The sequence below is a fragment of the Chrysochloris asiatica genome, unplaced genomic scaffold, assembly GCF_000296735.1.
Source record: "Chrysochloris asiatica unplaced genomic scaffold, ChrAsi1.0 scaffold00054, whole genome shotgun sequence".
Taxonomy (NCBI): Eukaryota; Metazoa; Chordata; class Mammalia; order Afrosoricida; family Chrysochloridae; genus Chrysochloris; species Chrysochloris asiatica.
This window is the reverse complement of record NW_006408572.1, coordinates 14,098,540-14,125,149: the sequence shown is the minus strand read 5'-3', so window position 1 is coordinate 14,125,149 and position 26,610 is coordinate 14,098,540. Positions and strand designations below refer to the sequence as shown.

Here is a 26,610-nt window from a genome sequence, read left to right as displayed (position 1 = left end):
AAGCCAGTGATGGAGGCAGAGACGATGACGTGGAGTGATGGAATGGCTGGGGACTCTGGACCCAGAGACAGATAGGGGCTGTGTGCTGATGTTGGAGGGGGGGTGGGGGGCAGGCTTGCAGGGTCTACTCTTTGGTTGGTTGATGATGCATGGAGGGGATTGTAACCATGGCAATGAAATGATATACGATAGAATGCATGTAAAGCTGATATTCTCCCATGTAAACGATCACATAATTCACATTAAAACATTAAAAAATAAAAGTGGTTGTTGTTAAATGTCATTTATCTAGTCTGTTACAACTTATAGCGACCCTGAATAGGGTTTCTGAGGAATGGCGGGTGGGTTTGAACTGTTGACTTTGCAGTTAGCAATCCAGTGCTTATCCTACACTGCCACATAAGAAGAGTAGAAAAATTGGTGGTGTATCAGAAGACCCAGATGGTGCCCAGTTGTCACTACCAACTGTTCTGGAACGGATCACATTAGAGGGTCCCGGATAGTGGGGGGAAATGTGGACTAAAAACTCAAAGTTGTTTTTTACAAAAGGCCAAGTTTACTGGTCAGAAAGAGATTGGAGGAACCTGAGACTACGTCCCTCGACCACCCTTCAGGTCTGGACAGGAACTCACCCTCTTGGCCCAATTTTCAGCTGAGCAGTAGATAAGTATATTGGGAGAGGACAACAACACTAAGGTATACTCACATGGGAATGGTCAATCATTCAAAATCAAAAGGACAGCATTTTCCTAAGGACAAAATTTGAGAAGGGCTGGGAAGATGGGTGGGAAGCCAACAGGAAGCACAGGGAGGAAGCAGGACAACTGTTGTTGTATGGAGGGGACTGCAGTCACTGAGACGAAATCAAGTGTAAGGAAAAAGGGGAAGAAATTTGGTGTTGCTGCAAGGACTTGTAGGGACATGCTCTTTTCTCTTTTTTTAAGATGGCAGATGTTACAATACATGACCCCACTGTTGGAATCATATGAAGGAAAAACTGGATATTGTTGGAGTTAGGAAAAGTTAAAGGAAGTAAGTCATTGAGTCACTGAGTGAAAGGAGGTTAAAAAGGCAGGGAGGGCTCATCCGGGGTCAGTGGGGAAGTTAGGTGAGTGCATGGCTTCATAGGTAGCAGACGGGTAAACTGGGGGTGTTAAAAGGTGACTTAGTTCTCTTGTGACTTCGTCTAATTTCTCAATGAAGCAAGAAGCAAGGTTCTAAAGGCAGAGAGGATATTTGAGGTTCAAGATGAGAGAGGTACTAGGAGCCAAGGAGGGTTGGAAAGTGTCTAGAAAAATCTGGAGGATCTACAAGCAGCTTTGAGGGCCCACTTGAAATTTCTCTTCAGAAATCTAATGTGAGACTGGCCAGAAGGATGCTTTACTTCCCCTTCAGCAAAAATGGATCGCTCAAGTGCAGGTGCAGAGCACTGAGTTTAAAAAGAGTTGGGGTTTTACAAGGTGGGAACAGGTGGCAATGAGGAACAGGAATGATAAAACACTAAGAAAGCAGTGAAGCCAATGAAGTGGAAATCCTCATGGGTCTGAAGAATCGCACACACAGGTTGCCAAGTAACTGAGCTGGAAAGATACAGGCGATGGTCAGAGAACAGGATGCTTAAACCTGAAATTTCGAAGATTCCTTCCACATCTTCTCAGCCCCACCGAGAAAGAGTGCAGCATGGAAGGATGCAGGTAGCAGAGGGATGGCAGAGGAGAAGAATATAGGAATGAGGAAGTCAAGAAGACAGGAGGCCAGTGTGTAATGGATGCTCTATGTGGATGCTGGGGTCACCGAGGAGAATGATCAGCAAACAGGTGTGAGAAGAAGACAGAGAGTCAGATGGTGACATCTGTCATCATAGGGAGAAAGATCAACAGTTTGATAAGTGCCCTGAGCAAGGACAAGTGGCTGTTGATGTCGTCTCATAGAATTTCTTTCTCTGGAGCTGGGGGTTTTGAGGGAGGATGAAGATGAAATGAACCACAAAGATGCTGTAACTACCTCCATGCCCAGGGCGCTGAAGGACATAGGAAAGCAGTCTCCTTGGAAGCCCAATACAGAGTCGCTAAGAGTCAGAACCAACTGAAAAGCAGTTAACAACAACACTCAGCAGTGACCCCCAGGAACTCACAATTCAAGCAAATCCTTTCTCAGAGACATGGACAAGTGTGCGTATGGAGAGGGGTACCTGCACCAGGCACAATTCCAACCAGATGAGATCAGCCAATGAATTACCCCTTCTCCCCCAGGAGGGGCTCCCAGAACAATTGTCCCCACAACTATGCTCCATTCCAGTGCATCACTGTTACACCCGTCTCCCTCAGCACTTCATTCTTGCCCTCAGTTCCCCTGTGAGAAAAAAGGCTTCATACATGTGAAAATCTGGCTTCATCTTAACCAACATCTGAGCAGCTCTATTTAGAATATCTAGACAATGCTTTCCTGGGAATTTCTAGAGAGGTGGAACCTCACCTTTGCAAAGTCTCTTGGAGTTTATGTGTAGAGGTTAAGTCCTCGACTGAGTCATTCCCTTGCTTCTCAGAACCCCAGAGCACAGAGCAGTTCCACCACAGCACTGAAGGAGGGGCAGCCCTGAAGTCAGGGGAAGGCCCCAGAGGCCACATGCAGCATCAACTGGCCCATCAGAAGGTCATGAAATAATGGAGGAGAGACAATGCCTTTGGGTTCTGGGCCAGCCCCAGGACTACTGATTCTGATGGTGGCTAACCTGCTAGGAAGTGATTAGGGGAGACTTGAGCACCTTGATTATTCCCCATGATTCTCTAGTGCTGGGCTGTATAGTCTAGGTTCACTCCAGAATAAACAAAATTTCAGATCCTGCATGTCACATGGCTAGAATGGTGCCAACAGGTGCTCAGAAGAGTGGGGATTTAGAGAGTTCTACGTTGCACAGCTGGATAATCTGAGGCAAGGGGTTATTGTTGTTATTTGCTGGCGAGTCGGTTCCGACCCATAGCGACCCTGTATAGGGTTTCCGAGGAGCAGCTGGTGAGCTTGAACCACTGACCTTGCAGTTCAAACGGCTTTGCGATCTGGCACATTAACCCACAGCGCCACACCTGGACTCCGGGACAAGGAGTAAGCGGTAGAAAAATATCTATGAGGTCCATTAGACCCCTGTGTCCAAGGCTTAGCGATTTCCCAGTTAAGAGTTGTGATGGGAGGATGGATCTGCTAGGATTGTATCTAACACTATTTACCATTTCCTGAGTGCCTTCTACACACTGGACACTAAGGGGACAGACAATAAAACACACAGAGAGGACTAATCTGGCAAACAAAAGAAAGAACAGGATGAAAGTTTATTGCTTGTGTCGAAAAGCCTGGAAACTCTATGCTGTTTTAATTCGTAAGCTAACCGACTAGCCCATGGGGGGAATATGAAGAAGGTTAAACACGTGGCACCTACAGCAGCCTGGCACGCTATTAGAGAGATAAGCATTGTGTTACCTGTTAGTGACATAGTCCTCAAGGTGTTGTTTAAACATGAGGCTCCACCTCTTAATTATATTCAGCAGAGAGGCCTTAAAAGGCCGCACATCAATCTTCATCCAGTGGTCCAACACCTTGGTGGGCTCCAGCTTGCATACCTCCTCATAGAGTTTTTCATAGGAGTCAATCTGGACTTTGAACTGATGGAGGAGGGGAGGGTTTTCGGGGATGCCGTCTTCTGCATGGGCATCAATTTCGTCAGGTGTGAGGACATGCCCATACAACAGAAACTGGCCTAGGATCTCCTTCCGGTCCTCCACGTAGAGGTAGCAGTACTGGTTGAAGGTGTTGCGGTAGCTACAGCACAATGCCATCATGTTCTGGACCCTCTCCATGAACATGTTCCTCAGGCTTACCAGCTCAGCCTTGCCCTCCATATCAACCTGGCAGGGGAGAGGGGGCAACAACAGATCAGCAGGCAGGGTTACGCCTGCGCTTGGCGGGCACTTCCCGATTTTCCAGGAGGGCTTGGGAGGCTGCAGATTTAATACCTGATAGTGAGGAGGGTGGTTTTGAGGGCAAATCCGTGGTATCAGAGACGATATCTTAAAAATGTTCCTGACCAGACCCTCAACAATGTCGTAGAAGCCTCCTTTTACCCCAGACTCCAGAGAGGGGTGGAAAACTAAGTCTGGGATAGCTAAGCTCAGCTGTACTTCAAACATAGGGGGGGTTCCAGCCTTACTTTCTGAAAAACAAGACAAAGATGGATGAGTAGAAGAGGCAAAGGGCAGTACGGTTTTTAAAGCACCCAGATCAGTTCTCTTCTTTACATAAGCTGTTGAGGAACAGGGAAGTGGAAATGAAACATTATTTAACCCACCAGGAAAGTTGAGGATGATTGTATCATAGTGTTTCTCAATAGGGGAACTGAGCACATTTGTGAGAGACAATTTTTTTGTGTGTGTGTTGCCCTGGGAGATGCCGAAAATTCATTCTCTCTGTCCCCAGACACCAAGCAACCCAAGTCAATCCCCTTCCATATTCTCAAATGCTACTCGGAGGCATAACAGCCTCTGGTTGAAAACAGGTTGGTTTTTAAAGTAAATTTCTTGGAACCAGATGATTTCTCCTTCTGTACAAACCATACGGTTTCACTGGGTACCATTAGGTGAATGGGGTATGCTTGTCAATTGTTGTTGTTGCTAAGTGCCGTGGAGTCCGTTCTGAAACACAGCAACCCTATATAGGGTTTCCAAGGAGTGCCTGGTGGGTTTGAACTGTTGAGCGTGCAGATAGCAGTCCAGTGCTGATCCTACAGCGTCACACCAGGACTCCAATGCTCGTCAATACCAACCACTAAATCCACTGCCATCGGATCGAATCCAACCCACAGCGGCCCTAGAGCACAAAGGCAGAACTGCCTCAGAGAGCTTCCAAGATGGTGTAGCGGTTAAGTGCTTGGCTGGTAACTGAAAGGTCGACTGTTCAAACCCATCAGCTCTGGGAGAGAACAATGTGGTAATCCTCTTCCATAAAGATTTACAGCCTTGGAAACCCTCTGGGGCAGTCCAACGCCACCATCCTATGTGGTCTCTATTGTATTTGGCCAGTGCAGGTCAGAATTGCAATGGGTTTGGCTTTTTTAATCTCTGAACTCCTGAAAAACAACTGGTAGATTTGAACCATCAACCTTTGGGTTAAAAACAGAGCATCTTACCCACTGTGGGGAGGGAGACCTCAATGGTTGCTTAGGGATGAAAACCAAGAAGTTACAATCCTGCCACTTGGGCTCTTTTTCTGTGAAAACAGGACTGGTTTTAATTCTTCAGTATAGTAGCTATGAAAATTTTAAAAGCAATATGAATAATTAACAAATCTCTAATCACTTGCTAGACCTACTTGCTTTGTTAAGTTTAAATCAAAATACATGGAGCAAGATGTTCCAAGTACAAGAAGACGCTGAAACTTTTGCCAATAACCACTTATCTTCACACATCCTTTCATCTGATGGAAGAAATATTTAGAGACTATAGTGCTTGCTGAAAGTGAAGAGGACTTGAAACATTTACTTATGAAGATCAAAGAGCACAGCCTTCGATATGGATTGCATCTCAATGTCAAGAAAACAAAAATCCTCACCACTGGACCAATAAACAATATTCTTAGCAATGGAGAGAAGATTGAAGTTGTCAAGGACTTCATTCTTCTTGGATTAACTATCAACACTCGTGGAAGCAGCAGTCAAGAGATCAGACGATGTATTGCATTGGGCAAATCTGCTGCACAGGAACTTTTTAAAGTATTGAAGAACAGAGATGTCAGCGTGCGCCTGACCCAGGCCATGGTATTTTCAATAGCCTCATATGGATGTGAAAGCTGGACAGTGAATAAGGAAGATCGTAGAAGAATTGATGCCTTTGAGTTGTGGTGTTGGAGGAGAATACTGAAAGTGCCAAGGACTGTCAAAAGAACCAATAGATCTGTTTTGGAAGAAGTGCAGCCAGAGTGCTCCTTGGAGGCCAGGATGGCTAAGCTTCGTCTCTCATACTTTGGACATATTGTCTGGAGGAAACAGTCGCTGGAGAAGGATGTCATGCTGGGTAAGGTGGAGGGTCAGAGAAAAAGAGGAAGATCCCTAATGAGATGGATTGGACAGGTGGCATCATTGATGGACTCAAGTGTAGCAGCGGTAGTGAGGTTGGCCCAGGATCGGACATTGTTTCGTTCTGCTGTGCATGGGGTCGCTATGAGTCGGTTCCGACTCAATGGCACCTGACAACAACAACAACAACATAGTGCACTGTGTATTGTTAGTGACAGAGACCATTCAATGAAATGTATTATCCCTTCTTCCCTAGGAACACAGGGAACAAGTGGGTATACAGCTAGGTTTTCCAGCGCTACTAGCAGCTCTGGTAGCTTAGTGGTTACAAATCGGGCTGCGAACCACAAAGTCAGCAGTTCGAAACTACCAGCTGCTCTGCGGGAGAACGATGAGGCTTTCTGCTCCCGTAAAGATTTATAGCCTCGGAAACCCTGTTCAGGGTTGATATGTGTCGGAACTGACTCGACGGCACTTAACAACAACAACAACAACTAGCAGTTCAAGTCCCTGTATGGTGCTCACAGTTTACACACTTGGCTACTAACAAAGGAATGGAAGTTTGAGTACCCCCAGAGTCACTTTAGAAGGTAGGCCTGGCGACCTCCTTCCAAAAACTCAGCCACTGAAAAGTCTATGTTGTTGTTCTTGTTGTCAGGTGTGATCAAGTTGGTTCTGACGCATAGCAACCCCGTGCACAACAGAAAGTTGTTCTGCGTCAAGTCCTGAGTCATCCTCACAATCATTGTTACGCCTGAGCCGATTGCTGCTGCCACTGTGCCAATCCATCTCGTTGGGTGTCTTCCTCTTTTTTATTGACCCGAACCTCTACTTTACCAAGCATGACGTCCTTCTCCAGGGACTGGTGTATTCTGAAAACACGTCTGAAGTATGAGAGACAACATCTTGCCATCTGGCTTCTTAGGAGCATTCTGGCTGTACTTTTTCCAACACAGATTTGTTTGTTCTTCTGACACTTCATGAATACCTTTAATATTCTTCTTCAACGGCGTAATTCCAAAGTATCAGTTCTTACACAGTGATTCTTATTCACTGTCCAACTTTCACATGCTTAATGAGGTTATTGAAAATACCATGGCTTGGGTCAGGTGCACCTGAGTCCTCAAACTGATATCTTTGCTCTTGAACACTTTAAAGAGGTCATGTGCAGCAAATCTAATGCAATACATCGCTTGACTTCTTGACTGCTGCTTTCATGAGTGTTGATTGTGGATCCAAGCAAAAGGAAGTCTTTAACTACTTCCGTCTTTTCTCCATTTATATGGATATTGTTTATTGGTCCAGTGGTGAGGATTTTTGTTTTGTTTACATTGAGGTGCAACCCAAAGGCTGTGGTCTTTGATCTTCATCAGTAAGTAAAAGCCATGGAACACTATACAAATCTACTCTGACACATGTGGGGTCTCCATGAGCCAGAGTCAACTCACGTCCCTGGTTTTGCTCACAGGCAGGGATGGAATGAAGGTAGAATGATGGGTACCACTCTGGCCTGGGGTCTTGAGCCAACAGGAAAGCTCTCTCTAAACTCTCTTTTCTCTTCCACTGATGAGAGTCAGGATATGATAGTGACCTACCTTCACCACAGAAATGAGTGCATGGCCTAGACAAATGGGGAGCCACAGTATGGAAGAACCTGCCTCAAAACCTTGAACATTCATCTTGGACTGTTACTTGGGGGTTAGACTTTCTTTGAAAGTTTGTTGCCCTTCAATTTTTTTGTGTGGGTTTTTTGCTTGTTTTTTTTGTTTTGTTTTGTTTTGTTTTTTTAGTGGTTATTAATGGAGAGTTTATTACCAAAGTTCAGTCTTTTGCCCAAGAAAAAACCAGTAGAGCAATAAACTTGCATTATGGGACTTTACAGAGTCCCATGAAAAGTATATTTGATTTATTGTTGTTAGCTGCCACAGAGTCAGCCTCCAGCTCCTGGTAACCCCAGGCAGAAAAAAAATGGAGCGATGCCGGTCTTGGACAATCCCCAAGATGGGTTATGCTCAGACCATTTTGATCCACAGGGTTTTCAGTGGCTTATTTTCAGAAATATATTGTCAGACTTTTTTCCTGTTCCATCTTAATCTAGATGCTCTACTGAAAGCTGGTCAGCATTTCAACAAGACATAAACCTCCAGACGGAGGGGTGTTTGAAGTGCACTGGCCGGGAACTGAACCCAGGTCTTATGCATGGAAGGGAAGAATTCTACCACGAAACTACGAAATGCCCACTTAACTATGTTGTTGTTGTTGTTGTTGTTGTTGTTAAGTGCCTTCATGTTGGTTCTGACTCAGAGAAAACCTATATAGGGTTTCCAAGGAGTGGTTTACGAGCTTGAACCAGCCACCTTGCAGTTCAAGTTGACTTTGCATTCCAGCGCATTAACCCACAGCGCCAAACCAGGACTATAATTACTACAAGTGCAAATTTACCAAGACCACAATAATTATACTGTTGTTGTTGTTAAGTGCCATAGAGTCGATTCCAACTCACAGCAACCCAGTATAGGGTTTCCGAGGACCAGCTGGTGAGTTTGAACCATTGACCTTGTGGTTCAAATCGACCTTGAGGACCTGAACTTATCCTTCAGCGCCATACCAAGACTCCTTATACTACTATCATAGAATTGTAAAAACACAACAAAACTGTAAAATTCTGCTTTGCATATGTACCCATGATATATGCCGCATTACTGCATATGTTAAATGCATATACATTCATAGATAAGGTTGCATATAACTTACAGGACTCCGAGGATTTTCCAGAATGGTTTAACTCTCTTGAGAAATGTTTTTCCTATGTACTGACATTTGAACTCAAACTTGATATTAGCTATAACACCACACTAATTATCATATGGAGTCCTGGTGTGGTGCTGTCAACTCGATGGCACTTAACAACAGCAACAATTATCGTACAAAATAGATTGTCTTGGTTCCAGAAACTGTCATACAAGTACATCATTTTCGAAGTTAAGAGGAGGAAGACCATTTGGCTAGAGTGAGTAGCATTTAACCTAAGCAGCTTGCCATGATCCACACAATCAAAGCCCTTTGCGTCATCAATAAAGCACAGGTAAACATCGTCCTGATATTCTCTGCTTTTAGCCAAGATCCATCAAATATCAGCAATTATATCCTTCATTCCACATTCTCTTCTGAATCCATCTTGAACCTCTGGAAGTTCTTTGTCAATGTATGTTTGCAGCCGTTTCTGTATTACCTTTAGTAAAATTTTACTTGCATGGGATATCAAAGACATTGTCCAATGATTTCTGCATTCCGTGGGTCCCTCTCTTTGGAATGTGCAGATATGGATCTCTTCCAATCAGTCGGCCAGATAGTTGTCTTTCAAAATTTCTTGGCATAGATGAGTGAGTGCCTCCAGTGCTACCTCACTTTCTTGTAAGATTAATTTGTATTCCATCAATTCCTGATGCTTTATTACTTGCCAATTCCTTCAATGCACCTTGGACTTCTTCCTTTGGTATCATTGGCTCTTGCTCGTATGCTACCTCTTGAAACGGTTGAACATCGACCACTTCCTTTTGGTACAGTGACTCTGCATATTCCTTCCATCTTCTTTTGATGCTTTCTGTGTCATTCAATAATTTGCCCAGAGAATCCTTCAGTAACAAAAGTCAAGGCTTGAATTTTTTCTTCAGTTCCCCCAGCTTGAGAAATGCTGAGAGTGTTCTTCCCTTTTGGTTTTCTGATTCCAGATCTTTGCACATTTTGTGGTAATATTTGACTTAGTCTTCTCGAGCTGACCTTTTAAATTTTCTGTTCAGCTCTTGTACCTCCTCATTTCTTCCATTTGCTTTAGCATCTCTACACTAGAGAGCAATTTCAGTGTCTCTTCGGACATCCATTTTGATCTTTTCCTTCTTTCTTGTCTCCTTAATGACTTTTACAGGTCACTGTATACAAGGGCCATTTCTGTGCATGGACTGCACCCAGGAGTGAGGAAGCATCTCTCTTGATCTTCTAGATGGGAGTTGAGTGATGAGACCCAGAATTTCCAGCATCAGAAGTTTGTTCCATTCATCCTGGTGAGCACTATGGATAATGTCTAGGAACTCCTTAGTTCTCCGTGCCTGTGTTCCACGCTCCATTCACTACTTGGCTTCAAGCTCTATAAAAGATGATCCTCCAACTTGCTGACCATGCTGGAGTGCTAAGGTTCTGTTGACAGATCCTCTGGGTGTGGAGCACCGCTGCAGCCTGCAAGGCAAGACCACACCTCTCTCCACAGTCATTGCAGCCATCTGGTCACACCAGGCCTTGGGCCTGGCTCCTGCATTTCTTCGGTGTCCTCTTTCATGGGCTGGATATCTGGACACTGATCTTTTTCTGCCCATTTTGACTGTGTGAGTTACTTCATTGTGATGAATTTAATGTCTTGAATTTTCACCTCATCTTCATCCTCAGGCTTCAAAACTATCACCTCTACCTTTCCATTTTGATGACTCCTTCAATATGGCCTTCGCAAAGCTCTTCAGAATTTACCAGAAAGTGAACATTCAATTCTTTAATCCTGAACTCTTCTTCGCTCCCATAACTCATTAATTAGTCCAGTTTAGCTCTCAGTGTGTCTTGACGTGGTTTATTGGTCCAGTGGTAGAATTCTCACCTTCCACTCATTTGTCAGTGGAGACATTTGGTGCTCTGACATGAAACAGGTTTCAATGGAACTTGCAGTCTAAGACAGACTAAGGGAAAGGTCTGGCCTTCTACCTTCCAAATATCAGTCAATCAAAACTCTATGGATCACAATGGTTCAACTCCACTGTGCAGGGGTTCACCATGTTTTCGGCATTATTAATGGCAGCTAATAACATAATCTGTTTGATTCTGAGCACCTTACCCCAGTTTGTTATGTTGTTGTTGTTCGGTGTCCTCAAGTCGGAACCAACTCATAGAAACCTTAAGGTGCTAAAGAAAATACCATGGCTTAGATCAGCCCTCAAACTGATATATTTGCTCTTGAACACTTTTAAATCATGAGACAATAACACAATTATTGCATTAAAGTAATATTTTTCTAAAGAGAAACAGACTATGACTGCAGCAGTTCATTGTTAGGGAATTGCCAGAGGTTCATGCTGGATTCGGATGAGGATGTGAAACGAGGGATATCACGCTGAAGTCAGATGGGTCTTGGCTGAAAGCAGGGGAAACCAGAAAGATGCTTACTTGTGCTTTATTGACTATGCAGAGGCTTTTGATTGTGTGGATCATGATAAACTATGGACAACATTGCAGAGAATGAGTATTCTGGAATACTTAACTGTGCTCATGATGGGTTTGAATAGCCGACCTGTGGTTACCAGTCCAGTGTTTCTCCTACAGCTCCACACCAGGGTTCGTGGCTCCACCTTGTCACTCCTTTTTATTGTCCCCTGATTTAGATTGGATTAGTATTTTGCATTTGCATTTGCTATGGGCTTCATCAAGGAGTCTTGGTGGCGCTGTGGGTTAGGAATTGGGTTGCTAATGATAAGACTGGTGGTTTGAATCCACCAACCACTCCACAGGACAAAGATGAGGCTTTCTGCTCCTTAAAGACTTAACAGTCTCTCAAACCCTACATTGGGTTGAGTATGAGTTGAAATGGACTTGAAGGCAGTGGGTTTGGTTTTTGGGTTATGGGCTTCATTATCTTGTTGTGTGCTGTTGAGTCATTATCTTAAGCTCTAGTTTATCTCTCTCTCTTTTTGTTTAAGTTAGAAGTCTTTTTTCTTTGAGCAACATAAACGCTTAGTACCTTTGTTATTCTATTGTGTGTTCTTCACTATCAGTTCCTTTTCACACAACATTTTGGAGGAAATCACAGAACATTCAACTGCACTTCAATTTCAATCATCAGATGCTATGACTGTTATATTTTCAATAATAACCCACATCTATAAGGTAGGAAGTACCAGTATTTTCCAGCAGATACTTGAGGGAGCACTCAATGGCAAGAAAGAATCCATCCAGCAACAGGTCATCGATGTAGTTAACATAGATCTTCCAGATAGGAGACGCTGGGTCTGCTGAAAACAGGAGCAGGTTTTCCTACAAAACAAAGAAAGAAGGAGGTAAACTATGTTTAATAATAAGAAAGAACTGACCTAGTCATCATTAATGGCAATGGAAACAACACAAAGAGAAAAAAGCATTCTTAAAAAGAAGTTGCTACTACAAATGAATACCATCTATTCTGTTGGACTGGGTATAGCCATTGATTGAAAGTAACATAAGGAGAGTCCATGCAGGGAATATATGGTCCCAGCCTGTGTTTGAGGAAGGGTGTTGGGGCTCAGTCTACTTCAGGAGGAATGCTCATGGACATAGTGGTGTGTACTTTATAAGTGATGATGGTTGTACCGTGGAGGAAGATTCATGAGACAGGAAGTGACGGTAGGTAGTAGAAACAATACTAAGGTTAACAGAGAAGTATGACCATGGTTTCTAATAAATTTTGAGTTTGAAGAAACAAAGCTTTTCTTGGCTAATCCTCAGAGGTGAGTTGGTGTATTTTGTTGTTGGCATTTAGTGTTAATTAAAAGTCTTCATCACACTGAGTGTGATTTAGAACACACACACTCACACATAAGCAAATACACTTTTTTTCTCTCTCTCTCCTCTCCTTCTTACCTTCTCTTTTACAGGATATAGTTCCTGACCTGGTGGCACATCACTACGGTAACAGGATTTTGGTTTCAAAGTGTGGGAGCCTAGATGTTCAGTTATGGCAAATTCAGACATCCCATTTACATCTGATCATGTTCATTACTGAGATTTTTTTTTTTTTTTTTACAGTAACTTTCCCTCTATCTAGTATCTTTGGATAAAGTAATAATTTGCAGAGATCACTTGTCTATTTAACTTACATTTACTCCTCTAGTAAACATCACCATGTTGTAAATAGTGTCTCCTGGACTTAAAAAATGCCATATTTTCAATAACCTCATATGCATGCAAAAGCTGGACAGTGAATAAGGAAGACCCCAGAAGAACTGATGCTTTTGAGTTATGGTGTTGGGGGAGAATATTGAAAGTGCCATGGGCTGCCAAAAGAACCAACAGATCTGTGTTGGAAGAAACACAGCCAGAGTGTGTGTTCCTTGGAGGCCAGGATGGCCAAACTTCGTCTCTCATACTTCAGACATATTGTCAGGAGGGACCAGTTGCTGAAGAAAGATATCATGTTTGGTAAGGTGGAGAGTCAGAGAAAAAGAGGAAGACCCCAGTGAGATGGATTGGCCAAGTGGCAGCATCAATGGACTCAAGCGTGGCAACAATTCTGAGGTTGGCCCAGGATCAGGCAGTGTTTCGTTCTGTTGCGCATAGGGTCGCTATGAGTCAGTACCAACTCGATGGCACATAACAACAACAACAACAACCATCCTACCATTAAGTTACAAAACTAACATTTCTTAAATGCATCAGTTACTTCTTTCCTTCCTAAATAGATTAAAGATTCTCGTTTTTTGCAAGTGATAATACGGTGACTATGTAGAACTGCTTTCAGGAGTCATTGAAATGTATATGCCAGTTTGCCTCTATATTAAATAGCATTTAGTCTTATGACTGTTTTGTAAAGTTTCTCTCTCTCTCTCTTGTTCTATTGTCAAGCTACTAATATGGCTTTCTATATTTCCCACCCTTATATATTATTTTAAATATACTGTTGTCTAAGAAACACATTTGTTTGAAAATTAAAATCTTGGGTTTCTGATCCCAGTCAATATAGAGATGTGAACACTGAACTTACAGAAAAAGAATTTGATGAAATTCAATAGCCAATCATAATCAAAACCCTCAGTCGACTAGAAATAGAAACGTCATCAATCTGATAAGGAGCATCCAAAAAGCCTACAACTAACATTATCCTACTTATAACTCCCAGTCAACATTGTACTAGAGGTTTTAGAAAGATTAGGCAAGAAAAAGAAATAGAAAATAGAGATATCAGAAAGGAAGAAGAACAATTTTCTCTATTTGTAAATGAAAGGATTGGTTATATAAGTAATAATAGGAAATTTATGAACCAACTATTAAAATGAATAAATATAGTAACATCACAGACTACAATATCAATATGCAACAATTAATAGAGCTTTTATCCACCAGCTGAAAAATAAAATTAACAAAACAATGCCACCTATACATCATCAGAGATGTATAGATTTAAACCTCAGTGAAATACTACCAGATGCCCACTAGCATGATTAACATTTAAAAGACTGGCCCCACCAAACTATGATTAAGATATAGAACAGCTGGATTTTATTACATTACTGTTGTTTGGTGTTAAATGCCATCGAGTTGGTTTCAACTCACAGTGACCCAGTATAGGGATTTTCCAAGGAGAAGATGGTGAGTTTCAACCACCAACCTTGTGGTTCAAACCAACCTTCAGATGCTGTGCTTATCCTACAGTGCCACACCAGGACACCTTTGTTTCTTGTTGTTAAATGCCATGGAGTCATTTCTGAGACATAGCGACCCTATATAGGGTTTCTGACTCCTTTTGGAATATAATATTATAGAATAATTTTGTAAAACTGCTGGGAAATTACTTATATAAACATAGGCATATGTATCTATGACACAGTCATTTTCAAAAGACATTGAAACATGTCCATGTAAATAGTTGTACAAGAATGTACATGGTAGCTCTATTTATAACTATAATAGCCCAAAATGAGAAACACTAAAAAGACCATCAACAGAGAACAAGGGAAAAGATGAAGAAGTTATGTTATACAATGGAACAGTGGTTGGTGGTGGTCGTGCGCCGTTGAGTCGGTTCCAACTCATAGTGACACTGTATAACGTTTTCAGAGGCTGTGCATCTTTAGAAAATCTGGTGGATTTGAGCTGCAAACCCTACAGTTAGCAGTCCAACGTGAAACTCACTACGCTACCAGGGCTCCCAATGGAATAGTTTTTGTTGTTGTTATGTGCCGTTGAGTCAGTTCTGACTCATAGTGACCCTGTGCAGGGTTTCAGAAAATGTAAATCTTTACAGGAGCAGAAAGCCTCATCTTTCTCCTGTGGAACAGTGAGTAGTTTCAAAATGCTGACCCTGAGGATAGCAGCCCAATTCATAACCACTACATTACTCAGCAATAAAAAGAAATTAACAAGTAAATGCAACATATGGATGAAACTCACAAACATTTTGCTAAGTCAAAAAAGGCAGACATACCAAAGACTGCACACTACGTAATACACTTTATATGAAATTCTAGTAAAAACAAGTCTACTCTTCATTGACAAAAAAACAGTAAGTCATTGTCTCGGATTGGTGTAGGATGGAGTGGCATGAACAGAGAGTTTCACAGGTGACATTCTGTATTTTAATCATCATGGTAGTTATATGAAGGAACCCTAGTGCTACTATAGAATAAGCACTGGGCTGCTAACCACAAGGTAGGCAGTTCAAATCCACCAGCCATTCCGAGGAAGAAAGATCAAGCTTCCTGCTCCTGTGAAGATTTATATCCATGGAAACTCTGGGTTGGAATCGACTTGAAGACAGTGGGAGTGGGTGGGTAGTTACATGAGTATATGTTTGTCAAAACCCACTGAACTGTATGTGAACTTAGTGTCTTCAGATTGTGCTGCTCTGTATATTATACTTCACATTTAATAGATGCAAGGATCCATGGTGGCACAATGGGTTAAGTGTTGAGCTACCAGTTGGAAAGGCCACCAGGGACTCCGTGGGAGAAAGAGGAGATGCAGGCTCAGAAACCCTGTATGGCGGTTCTACGCTGTCTAATAGGGTGGCTGCGAGACAGAATTGACACACCAGCCGTGGGTTGGGCTTTTATTTATATATTTTTAAATAAATGAATAACAAACTCTACCTAAATATCCAATCATGGAATAATAAGTTACTCAAATCATGATGTAGCCACATGAATAAATGTTATGCATGAAGACTATCTCAGCAAAGAAAATTATTTGAGTATATGTTGTCTAAAAAAAAACCCAAGTGAAGAACTTGCAGGCAATTGGTTTCACACTTGGTTTTTCCATCAATAAAACAAGAATGAGAGGGGATAGGAAAGAGGGTGGAACAGAAATGAGAACCACAGGGAAGAAGCAAGAAACGTGTTGTGCACCGAGGGGATTACAAACGTTGAGATGGAACAAAGTAGGGTGTGATTTGCTGAGTGTAAAACCAATGATCATCTCTGTAAGCTTTCACTTAATTCACAATAAAAACCTAAGAATAAATTAATTCAAACAGCAAACAAACAAACAGAAATGATTCCAATGTTACCTATAGCTGCTAGGTCTACTGTTCACGTGCTCTTGTAGCTATTATTATTTGTTCATGCAAACACTAAGAATACAAAGGAAATGTTGCCATTAAGTGCCATCAACTCGTAGTGACCCTGTGTAGGGTTTCCGAGGAGCAGCTGGTGGGTTTGAACTGCCGACCCCGCGGTTCAAGCCAACCTTGGGGTCTAGTGCATATTCTACTTCACCACACCAGAACTCAGATAGGGAAAAAAAAACAAAAAACTTAAGTAGTTTCTTGCCTCTTGATTTTCTTTTACTTTGAAGTAGGAGTGGGTATCAACTTTATAGTACACAACAACATATCTTACATGTCCTTGGTATTCTATATACTGTCTAAAACAGGTTTGAAAACACAGGTGATGGGTAGATGAAGGGACTGAGGGATGGATGGACAGACTGCTGGACGGACAGATGTCTAGGGTCTGCAAAATGTCCACTAAATAACTGGATTTGGGATTAGAAGGGATTAAAAATAAGTCAACTTTATTAACTCTACCTCTGAAAACCATGGGTTCAGTAATCATCCCCTTACTTAACTTCTGGGTCATCAGTTAATGCTTAAAGTTCAACATGTTTATTGTACATCAAACCATAGACAACAATTGCAACTCATTAGTTTGTGCATGAGATTAACCTCTCAGGTTTTGTAAAATGGCTACTTCCATTAGCGTAGTGGTTACGAATCGGGCTGTGAACCTTAAGGTCAGCGGTTCGAAACTACCAGCCGCTCCGCGGGAGAAAGATGAGGCTTTCTACTCCCGTAAAGATTTACACCCTCGGAAACCCTGTACAGGGTCGCTATGGGTCGGAACCGACTCAACGGCACTTAACAACAACAACAATAGGCTCAGTAGAGTAGCCTTGTTATTTTCTCACAATGAGACTTGAGCCTTGTATGATGGAACAAGAGGCTGGCGTGCCCACAATGTGTGCATGCAGCACTTGTGCTTCTCCTTACCCATTTCAGCTAGGGAGACCATGGAAACCGTTCATCTCTTCAAGGTCTTTAAGGTTAGATTATTAGGAGGAGGCTATCGGACCACATCAGGTTGTGTGAGAGAGTTAGGGGTGGAGGCTGGACATTTCAGTGGATAATTTAGAACTCTAAGGTTGGTGGTTCAAGCTCACCAGCTGCCCCTTGGGAACCCTATAGAGGGTCGTTATGGGTCGGATCCGACTACATGGCATTTAACAACAACAATAGCAACCACATCGGAAACCCTATACAGGGTCGCTATGGGTTGGAATCGACTCGACGGCACTTAACAACAACAACAACAACATCCTTGGCTTCAAGGAGACCTGGTAACGTAGTGGTTATGTATTGGGCTGCTAACCACAAGGTCAGCAGTTCAAATCTACCAGCTGCTTTGCAGGAGAAAGATGAGACTTTCTGCTCCCTTACAGACTTACTGCCTTGGAAACCATATACAGGGTCACAATGAGTCAGAACTGACCACTTTGCATTCCCCATCTATCCACTTGGGGTTTGGCAACAACTAAAGGGGTATTAATTTTGATACAGAATGTGACTTTTCATTCTGTCTATTATCTTTAGGAGCCCTGGTGGCACGCCAGTGAAGTGCTTGGCTTCTAATCAAAAGGCTGGCAGTTCAAACCCATCACTCAACTCTAAGGGAGAAAGACTTCAAGATCGTATCTATATATTATTGTTCATGTAAACGCTAAGAATAAAAAGGAAATGTTGCTAATCCTACATTTATGTTACTGACCCGTAAAGTCTGCAGCCAAGAAAACTGTCTGGGGCACTTCTACAAGTAGGCATGATACTGACAGTTCTTTTGCTGTCAGTATCATCTTCTATCCCTGGCTGAAGAAGCAGCGCCTACTGATTCTTTTCATTTCCAAATCACTTCTTATGCCCAAACACACTTCTTGACGCCTTCCCTGTATCCATGGTAGCTCACAACGCCAACAACAATTACCGAGAAGAGGCTATTACCTGGACAAGAGCATGGATCTTCAGGCCTGATTCTCTGATGAGATTATAATACTTTTCCATTCTATCCTGCTGATCACCGGGAGACAGAAGGCATTCTTTTTTCCCATCTTTTCTCTTAAATATGGGAGACAGCCATGTCTTCATGATGCTTTGAATCTCTTCCACATTGTCTTTAGTTTTCTGAATTCTTTGTTCAAGGTCATGGATACTATTGGTGACTTGAATGACATAATCCCAAATGCCTGTGCCATAAAAGAATGAGAATTCATTTAAACAGCGTCTAGTGGAGCTCTGGTAGCATAGTGGTTACAAATAAGGCTGCGAACCGCAAGGTCAGCAGTTCAAAACTACCATCTGTTCCGCGGGAGAAGGATGAGGCGTTCTGCTCCAGTAAAGATTTACAGCCTCGTAAACACTGTACAGGGTCACTATGAGCAGGGTCTGATTCTGCGGCACACAACAACAACAACAACAACAACAAGAGTGGCAGAGCTAGCAGTCTACCTGATGTGAACGACAGGGACTCAACACTTGTGGGTTTTATAGGATGTTTTCTGTGCACTGTCATGGGAATCTTCTTCTTTGGTGTGTCAAGCAGTCAACGCTTATCGCGACCTTGACTATGAGCAAGGGAAATAAAGACGTCATGTTTACCTACTGAACCCCCACCAGGTAAAACAGGACACACGATTTTACATCCAAGTGACTCTTGTGTGTTGAAAATGTCATTTCTTTTTGTATTTGAAATGTAAGGTTCTAACTTACTTAATATGTCTTCAAAGACTTCTAGAAGTTGACCGTGACCTTCTTTTCAAACTCACTCTTCCGAGGAGCCTAATTCAAATTTATCTCCATTCCTTGTGATTTGTCAATTTATTTTTAGCTCTACCAGGGATATTTATAAATATGACGATAATATGTCTTGTATGATCTAGACTGTGCATATGTCTCTTGTCCTTACTAAATGGGAGCTCTCTGCCAGAAATATCCATGTCCCATGTTGTTGTTGTTGTTAAGTGCTGTCGAGTCGATTCTGACCCATAAAGACCCTGTATAGGGTTTCCAAGGCGCAGCAAGTAAGCTTGAACCACCGTCCTTGCAGTCAAATGACTTTGCAGTCTGATGCATTAGCCCACAGTGCCACACCAGTACTCCCATAAATACCTCATATTCTCTCTACAGTGCTCACACAGTGCCCTGCAATATCGATACTAATCGATCACTGAAGGGTTACTGAATTGAATTGTAAGATACAAGAGGAGTAAATACTTAGCTCCCTCCTTTAAAATCTTTATGGTTAAGAAAATGAAGTAACAATGATAATAGAATAAAAGCCTTCATTCGTCAAGACTCCAATAAACGTTGGAGACTACGGGAGATTGTATGCAATCTCTTGAGTCTCACGAAGTGTGTGGCAGCAAAGTTTGCTAAGTCTGCAAATCATACCCAAGGAGAAGGCAAAAGAGGAGTACCAGCTCTTCAAACCTTCTTTACTTTGGATATGACAGCCTTGTGTTTCAAACCCAAATCAGAGTAGCTGCAATCAACAGCGACCCCGTATAGGGTTTCTGAGGAGCAGTTGGTGAGTTTGAAACCAACTTTGCGGTTCAAACCAACCTTGAGGTCAAGTGCTTATCTTATAGACATACACCAGGTCATCTGAGGTTCTAACAATGTGCTCACCACTAACTGAAAAGATTGGTGGTTTAAGTCCACTCAGAGACAACTCAGAATAAAGATCTGACATTATACTTGCAAAAAAATTAGCCATTAAAAACCTATGGAGACCCAAGCGTTGTTGACCGTCCAAACCATAGGCTCTGAGGATCAGACTTTAGCTACCTAGTAGACATAGCAAACTGTCCCTCATCTGATTATTCAGTAATGCTTGTTAGTAATCTCATACATGAGCCCTGGATATCCACAGACAAATGTAAAAACCTTCCCTAAAAGCCGAGACTGTAAATTCCAAAAAGGCAAGTCCCCCCCGCCAGCCAAAAAAAAAGCTAAAGAGGATAGAGAGAAACACTGTTAACTGATGATATAAGGAGGGGATAATAATCAATGTAATGAAACAAGCTATATGAATGGTTGAATGTGAAGCTGATGATGTGCCCTGTAAACTTTCACTCAATCCAAAATAAAAACATTTAATTAAAAAAAAAAACCAAAAAAACCTATGGAGAACACGGAGGAGTGCAAGAATTAAAGTGAATAGAGGTAAATACTATTAACTGATGGTACATGGAGGGGATTGTACTCACTGAAATGAAACGAAGTATAGGATTTATTGAATGTAAAAACCTTCACTCAATTCACAATATAAAGGTTTGTTTATTTGTTAGTTTAAACACACACACACACACACACACCTATGTGGTGCAGTTGTACTCTGACACACATGGGGTTGCCCTGGAATTGCTTCCATAGCAACTGGTCTTTTAAAAATCAACTTTATTAAACCCATGATATAGTATCTATCCCCAAATCCAGGCCAAGAGCCGTTACCTTCTGTTTTCCAGTTCAGTGTCTCCTCTGCAGCTTTCAAGTGGTAATCAATGTTGTGCAGCTCGCCCTCCACTAATGGAAATTCCACCTCTAGCAGCGTTCTTGTAACCTTGTTGTACCAATTTGCCATCAACTCCAAATGAGCCACGAGTTGCCGATAGAATTCCCTGGAGGAGAACATGCCTGCTGCTGTCTCAGGGATGTGCTTCATCTGCCTGGGCTTGAGATAGCTCATTTCTTTCAGCACTGAAGTCAGCTGGAGAAAAAAGTCAACACAAGTGGCTGAATGACATTCAGCAGCAGGGAACATCTGCAATATTGGTCAGTGATGGTGAAAGCCCAAGTGGCCCCAACGTCCTTTTGGGTCCCTTCTCAACCTTTGCTCTTGCAAGTTCCTGGAATCTAAGCTCAGAGAAGGAAAATACGCATGCTATAGGCAGAGGGAGGGGGCATGGTGAGGCACTGTAGGATAAACACTGGACGGCTAACCATAAGCTCAGTGGTTCAAACCCATCAGCTGCTCCTCAGTAACCCTATAGGGTGTCGCTATGAGTTGAAACCAACACATGGCACTTAACAATAACAGATAGAGAGGAGATAGCTCAGAAAGCAGGAAGGTTTGCCAAATTTGAAGATCACAGCAAAGAGCAAGAAGGGGGCCACCAGAGAATGGAGATGGTAGTAACTGTAGAGGAAGGCTCTGTCTTCTCCACTTTCGGTATGTATGGGTCCATGCTTACACAGCCAGCTCCTACTGAGGGGGTGTTTGTCTGGCATGGGCCACCACATTCATGATATGCCTTGGATTTAGACTTCTATGATTGTGTCCAAGGGAGGTCACAGAGGCATGAAGACACTCTGAAAGGATTATGAGGTATTGCCCATCTTCCAAATTTAGCTGTCAAATAGAGTCACTTGAAGAATCTCACAACATCTGCATCTCTGGGCTGGCATTTCTTTTTGTTTTCATAGATTAGGAGGTTAGATCTCATTGAACTTGTGTGGCAACTACAGAAATAAGAAATCCAGAAGACATGGTCCAATGAAGCAATGTAGAGATGGCAGATGTGGTTTCTAACCAAATTCTTCTGCAACCCCTTGCTTCTTTAACTGTTATGTTTGTACCAAACCTACAAGAACCGATGTGGATATTCACAGGTGACAAGATAGATGCAAAGCCATAGTCTTCCCTTCCTGCACTGCTTTCCCCCACCCCATCATATAAAGACACCCCACAAGATGAGAAGCAATTTTCATATTAAGCTTAGGGTGTGGCCTATGTTGTTGTTGTTAAGTGCCGTCGAAACGCACTATTTTTTTTATCTCTCTTTTCTTCTTGAAAGCGCCTGGTTTTGGCAAACCCAACAAAAACAAAGGAACTGGATTCTGACGATTAGAATTCTGAGCTGTCTTTCTGATGGCGTTTGGCTAGTTCTTCCCTGGTTAGGATTAAGATAAACGATAACCGTGTGGGGGGAGATGCACTTCAGCCTTAATTTACTTTGAAACAAACACAAACCTGGTATTAAACATTTGAAAGTCAAAAACGAAAGCAAAAAAAAAAATTAAGGGAAAACATGCATGGCCTTGTGGTTCAAACCAACCTTGCAGTCCAATGCTTTATCGTATGGTGCCACACCAAGACTCCTCATATATACATACATACATATATACATACATACACATACATATAATGGGGTATCAAAAATTCATGGAAAATTGTCATTATTTTTAAATTCCATTTCCCATAAACTTTTTGAAGTTCTCTCGTTTATACGTTGATACGTATACATATCAATACTATAGGTTTTCAGACAGAACATTATTTCAGAAATACTGATATATAAAAGGAGTCTCAGGTGGTGGCCTAACGTCACTGAAAGAGCACGGTTCTACTCTGACATGCATGTGGTTATCATAAGTTGGTGTCAACTCAACTGGTTTGTTTTCTTGGGATGTAAATAAAGTGTATCACAGCACCAATGAAATATTAACTAATAAAACTGGAAAATAATTTAAATGCTCATCACTAAGGCATTTAAAATAATTTAAATAAAGAATCGACATAAATTTAAATGAAATACATTTAAATCCACACACTCTTATCAGGCCCTTGTTGTTCCTAAGTGCCATCGAATCAGTTCTGACTCATAGCGATCCTGTACAGGGCTTCCAAGGAGCAGCTGGTGGGTTTGAACTGCCGACCTTGTGGTTAGCAGTCCAGTGCTGATCCTACAGCACCACACCAAGAGTCCTATTGTCCCTAGAGAGATAATCAGCTCCTGTCCCTCTAGACTGATACACGTACCCGGGCTCATTGTAATGGCACGTATATTGCCACACTGCTTAAAGCTGGCAGGTGGGGTGTTTATAGCTCTTGTTTGCCTTGTTGTGTCAGCAGTTGTTCCCTCCTTAACTCATAATACAGTTTAAGTACTTTCATCTCTCATTCTTTTCCTCTCACTCCCTTCTGACGCCACCACTGTAGTGTCCACTCCAACTCAGGGTTACCAATGTTTGCCAGAGTAGACTTGTGCCCTGGAGGACAGAGTTTTCACAAGTGGATCGCCAGACCTTTCTTCCAAGGTGTCTCTGGATGGACCCCAACCTCCAGCCTTCTGGGTAAGAGCCAAGCTCATTAAAAATCAGCACCACCCAGCTACTCCTACAATCTACACACATTTACAAAGCACCTACTATGTGCCCTGGGAGCATGGTGGCTCTGTACGTCAAGCACTGGACTGCCAACCTCAGGGTTGGTGGTTTGAGAAAGGTGAGGCTTTCCGGTCCTGCAAAGATTTACAATCTCAGAAATGCTATACAGGGTTGTTATGAGTTGGAACCGACTACATAGCACTTAACAGTAACAGCATGTACCCTGGAGATGCAGTAGGTTAAGTGTCGAGCAGCTAACTGAAAGATCGGTGGTTTGAACCCACCAGTTGTTCCACAGGAGAAAGACGAGGTCATCTACTCCCCTAACGATTTAGAATCTCAGAAACCCCATGGAACAATTCCACTCTGTTGCCCAGGGTCAGTATGAGTGAGAATCAATTTCACAGCAGCGGGGTAAGAATACAAAGGAGTGTTCCAATCCTCCATCCTGTCTAATATTGAGAACTCGACGACGACAGTAATATCCCCTAGACGGTGGGCTATATCCTTCTCTGTTGTTGTTAAGTACCGTCGAGTCGGTTCTGATCCATAGCAATCCTACATAGGGTGAGTTTAAACCACCGATCTTGCAGTTCAAACGGCTTTGCAGTCTGGAGCATTAACCCACAGCACCACACTAGGACTCCTTCTCTGTAGCAATGCACAGGTTCACTATTGCTTACAGCAAGTGCTAATGAAATTGTTCCATTTAGTGAAAGACAGACCCGTGCCCTGCTAAAAGGAAGAGACGGGTCCCCCATGGTGTCTTTAATTCCTGGGGGAAACTGATGCTTTACTTCTCTGTAATTTCCTCGAAAGGCGTCTGTTGGGTTTCCAGCTATGTCTAGCCGTGAAGTTCCTGTAGAACATGTCACCCACCAAGGCAGAAGGGGGTGACCGCTTTCGGTGTGGCCAATGTGGTTTTTAGCTAAATGATCATAGTTAAGGATGACATACGGCTGCTAATCTCACGGTCAGCAGTTCGAAACTACCAGCTGTTCCACGGGAGAAGGAGAGGCTTTCTGCTCCCGTAAAGATTTACAGCCTCAGAAACCCTGTACAGGGTCGCTATGAGTGGGAATCGACTCCACGGCACATAACCACCACCAATAAGGATGACATATGGACATCGTTTTCCCACCATTAAGCTCTCTGAGGTCACTACTGTTCACATGAGTCTTCCATTTGTACGGATCCCCCAGGGCAGAGCTTCTCAACCTCAGCACTATTGACATGTGGAGCTGAATTCATCTTTGACTTGGGTAGTGGTGGTGGTGTTGGGTGCTGTCCTGTGTACCATAGGAAGCTTAGCTTCGTCTCTGGTTTCTACCTACCATAGGTCCTATTCATAACAGCCAAATCTATCTTCAGTGGAACAAAATCACCCCCGGATGAGAACTGTTCATCTAGATTCTTACTTTCCCAAGTCACACCTTTAGGCTTGATTATCTGCTATCTAGTGAAGTCACCACTTGTCTGTTGATCCGACGTCCTGTGGTGGCTTTATGTTGCTCTGATGATAGGAAGCTATGACACCAGTATTTGCAATACCAGCAGAGCCACAATGGGCAGATTTTGGCAAAGCTTCCAGACTAAAACCAGGAATAAATGCCTGGTGATTTACTTCTGGAATTTAGTCAATCAAATCCCAGAGATCACAATTGAACGCTGTCCTGTACAATGCTAGACATAGTGACATAAGCCCTCTAGGTTGGAAGGAAGCAAGGGTCTCAAGCAGTGATCCTGAAGATGGCATGGGACCAGGAAACACATTCTGTTGTACATCAGAGATGAGTCAATGACGTTAACAACAAGATGTTGTTGTTAAGTACCATGGAGTCGGTTCTGACTCATAGTGACCCTGCACAGGGTTTCCGAGGCTGTAAATCTTTATGGGAGCAGAACGCCTCATCTTTCTCCCATGGAACAGCTGGTAGTTTCGAAACTTCCGACCTTGAAGTTAGCAGCCTGATTTGTAACCACAAGATAGATGTTTGTATTTTTAGGATCTAGCACCCCAACTAGACTGTGGCTTTCTTGAGGACAGGGCTTAGTCCGTGATTTTGGCATTTTGCGTGTGTTAAGCAAGGCCCAACGGAAGAAACTTGGCACTAAGTGGTCAGCGATACTTTGCAATTTTCCTGCTGTGGAAAATGAGAGCATTTATACTGGCTAATCCTGGAGAAGAATGTGAGCAGAAGCAACTTCCGAGTATCTTACATCTCAGAATTCATCACAAAGGAATAAATCAGGACAGAAATTCTTTTGAGCATCCTTTCACAGGTTCTTCGAAAATAAAAATACCTTTTGGCCTTTGAAATCAGCAGAATTAAATGAAACGTTAGCAGGCCCGGCCACCAGACTTACCTGTGGGTTAAAGTTGACAGTGATCTGCTTTGTCTCTGGGTCACGTCTCAGAAGTGGCTGGGAAAGATTGTACTGAGACTTCTCTGATACAGTTTGGCACCAGTTTTCATACAGTCTTGTTTCATACCTGTGAGCATTGAAGACAACACCCCAACAACTGGTAAGCACCCTCCCAACTCCCCAACTCCTACTGATCCTCTATAATGGGGAACCTTCTTTCTGCCAGAACTTACAACATCATTTGCAGGCCATGCAAACGTTATCAACTTACAAATTAGCCTGCTATATATGGTCAGACATTGAGTCAGCTCACCCAGAAGCAGTAAACTGCAAGGTCATTTTGGAACTGCAAGGTCGGCTCTTCAATTCAAACTCAGCAGCCGCTCCTCAGAAACCTTATACAGGGTCGCTATGAGTCCAAACCGGCTCGACGACACTTAACAATGACAATGTGATAGCTGGAACTGCAGTTGCCTTACATGGCCATGGGCCAGCTGGAAGTCCCCCACGCATGCTCTATAACAAGAACTGCTTAAACTATGTGTTGTTGTGTTAGCTCCCATCATGCCAACCCCTGGCTCACTGAGACTCCCAAGGACAACGGAACAAAACGATGCCTGGTCCTACACCAGCGGCATGCACCAAGGACCATTGTGACCCAGAGGACTTTTATTGGTTGCTTTTTGGAAGCAGATCACCAGATCTTTCTTTTTTTACCCATTTTAGTCTAGAAATTCCA

At 42.7% G+C, this 26,610-nt stretch overlaps 1 protein-coding gene across 1 annotated transcript in view; it reads right to left on the bottom strand.

Annotated features, from left to right (window-relative positions):
- The window catches only part of DNAH9 (dynein, axonemal, heavy chain 9), a 556,281-nt gene that overhangs the window by 449,473 nt on the left and 80,198 nt on the right, over positions 1-26,610 (bottom strand). The window contains exons 12-17 of the mRNA XM_006863433.1: positions 25,872-25,998; positions 20,850-21,105; positions 18,342-18,583; positions 11,995-12,130; positions 4,008-4,204; positions 3,475-3,899 (exon numbers count right to left, since the gene is read on the bottom strand). Coding sequence (XP_006863495.1) covers positions 3,475-3,899; positions 4,008-4,204; positions 11,995-12,130; positions 18,342-18,583; positions 20,850-21,105; positions 25,872-25,998 — 1,383 coding nt within the window. The remainder of the gene's footprint in view (positions 1-3,474; positions 3,900-4,007; positions 4,205-11,994; positions 12,131-18,341; positions 18,584-20,849; positions 21,106-25,871; positions 25,999-26,610) is intronic.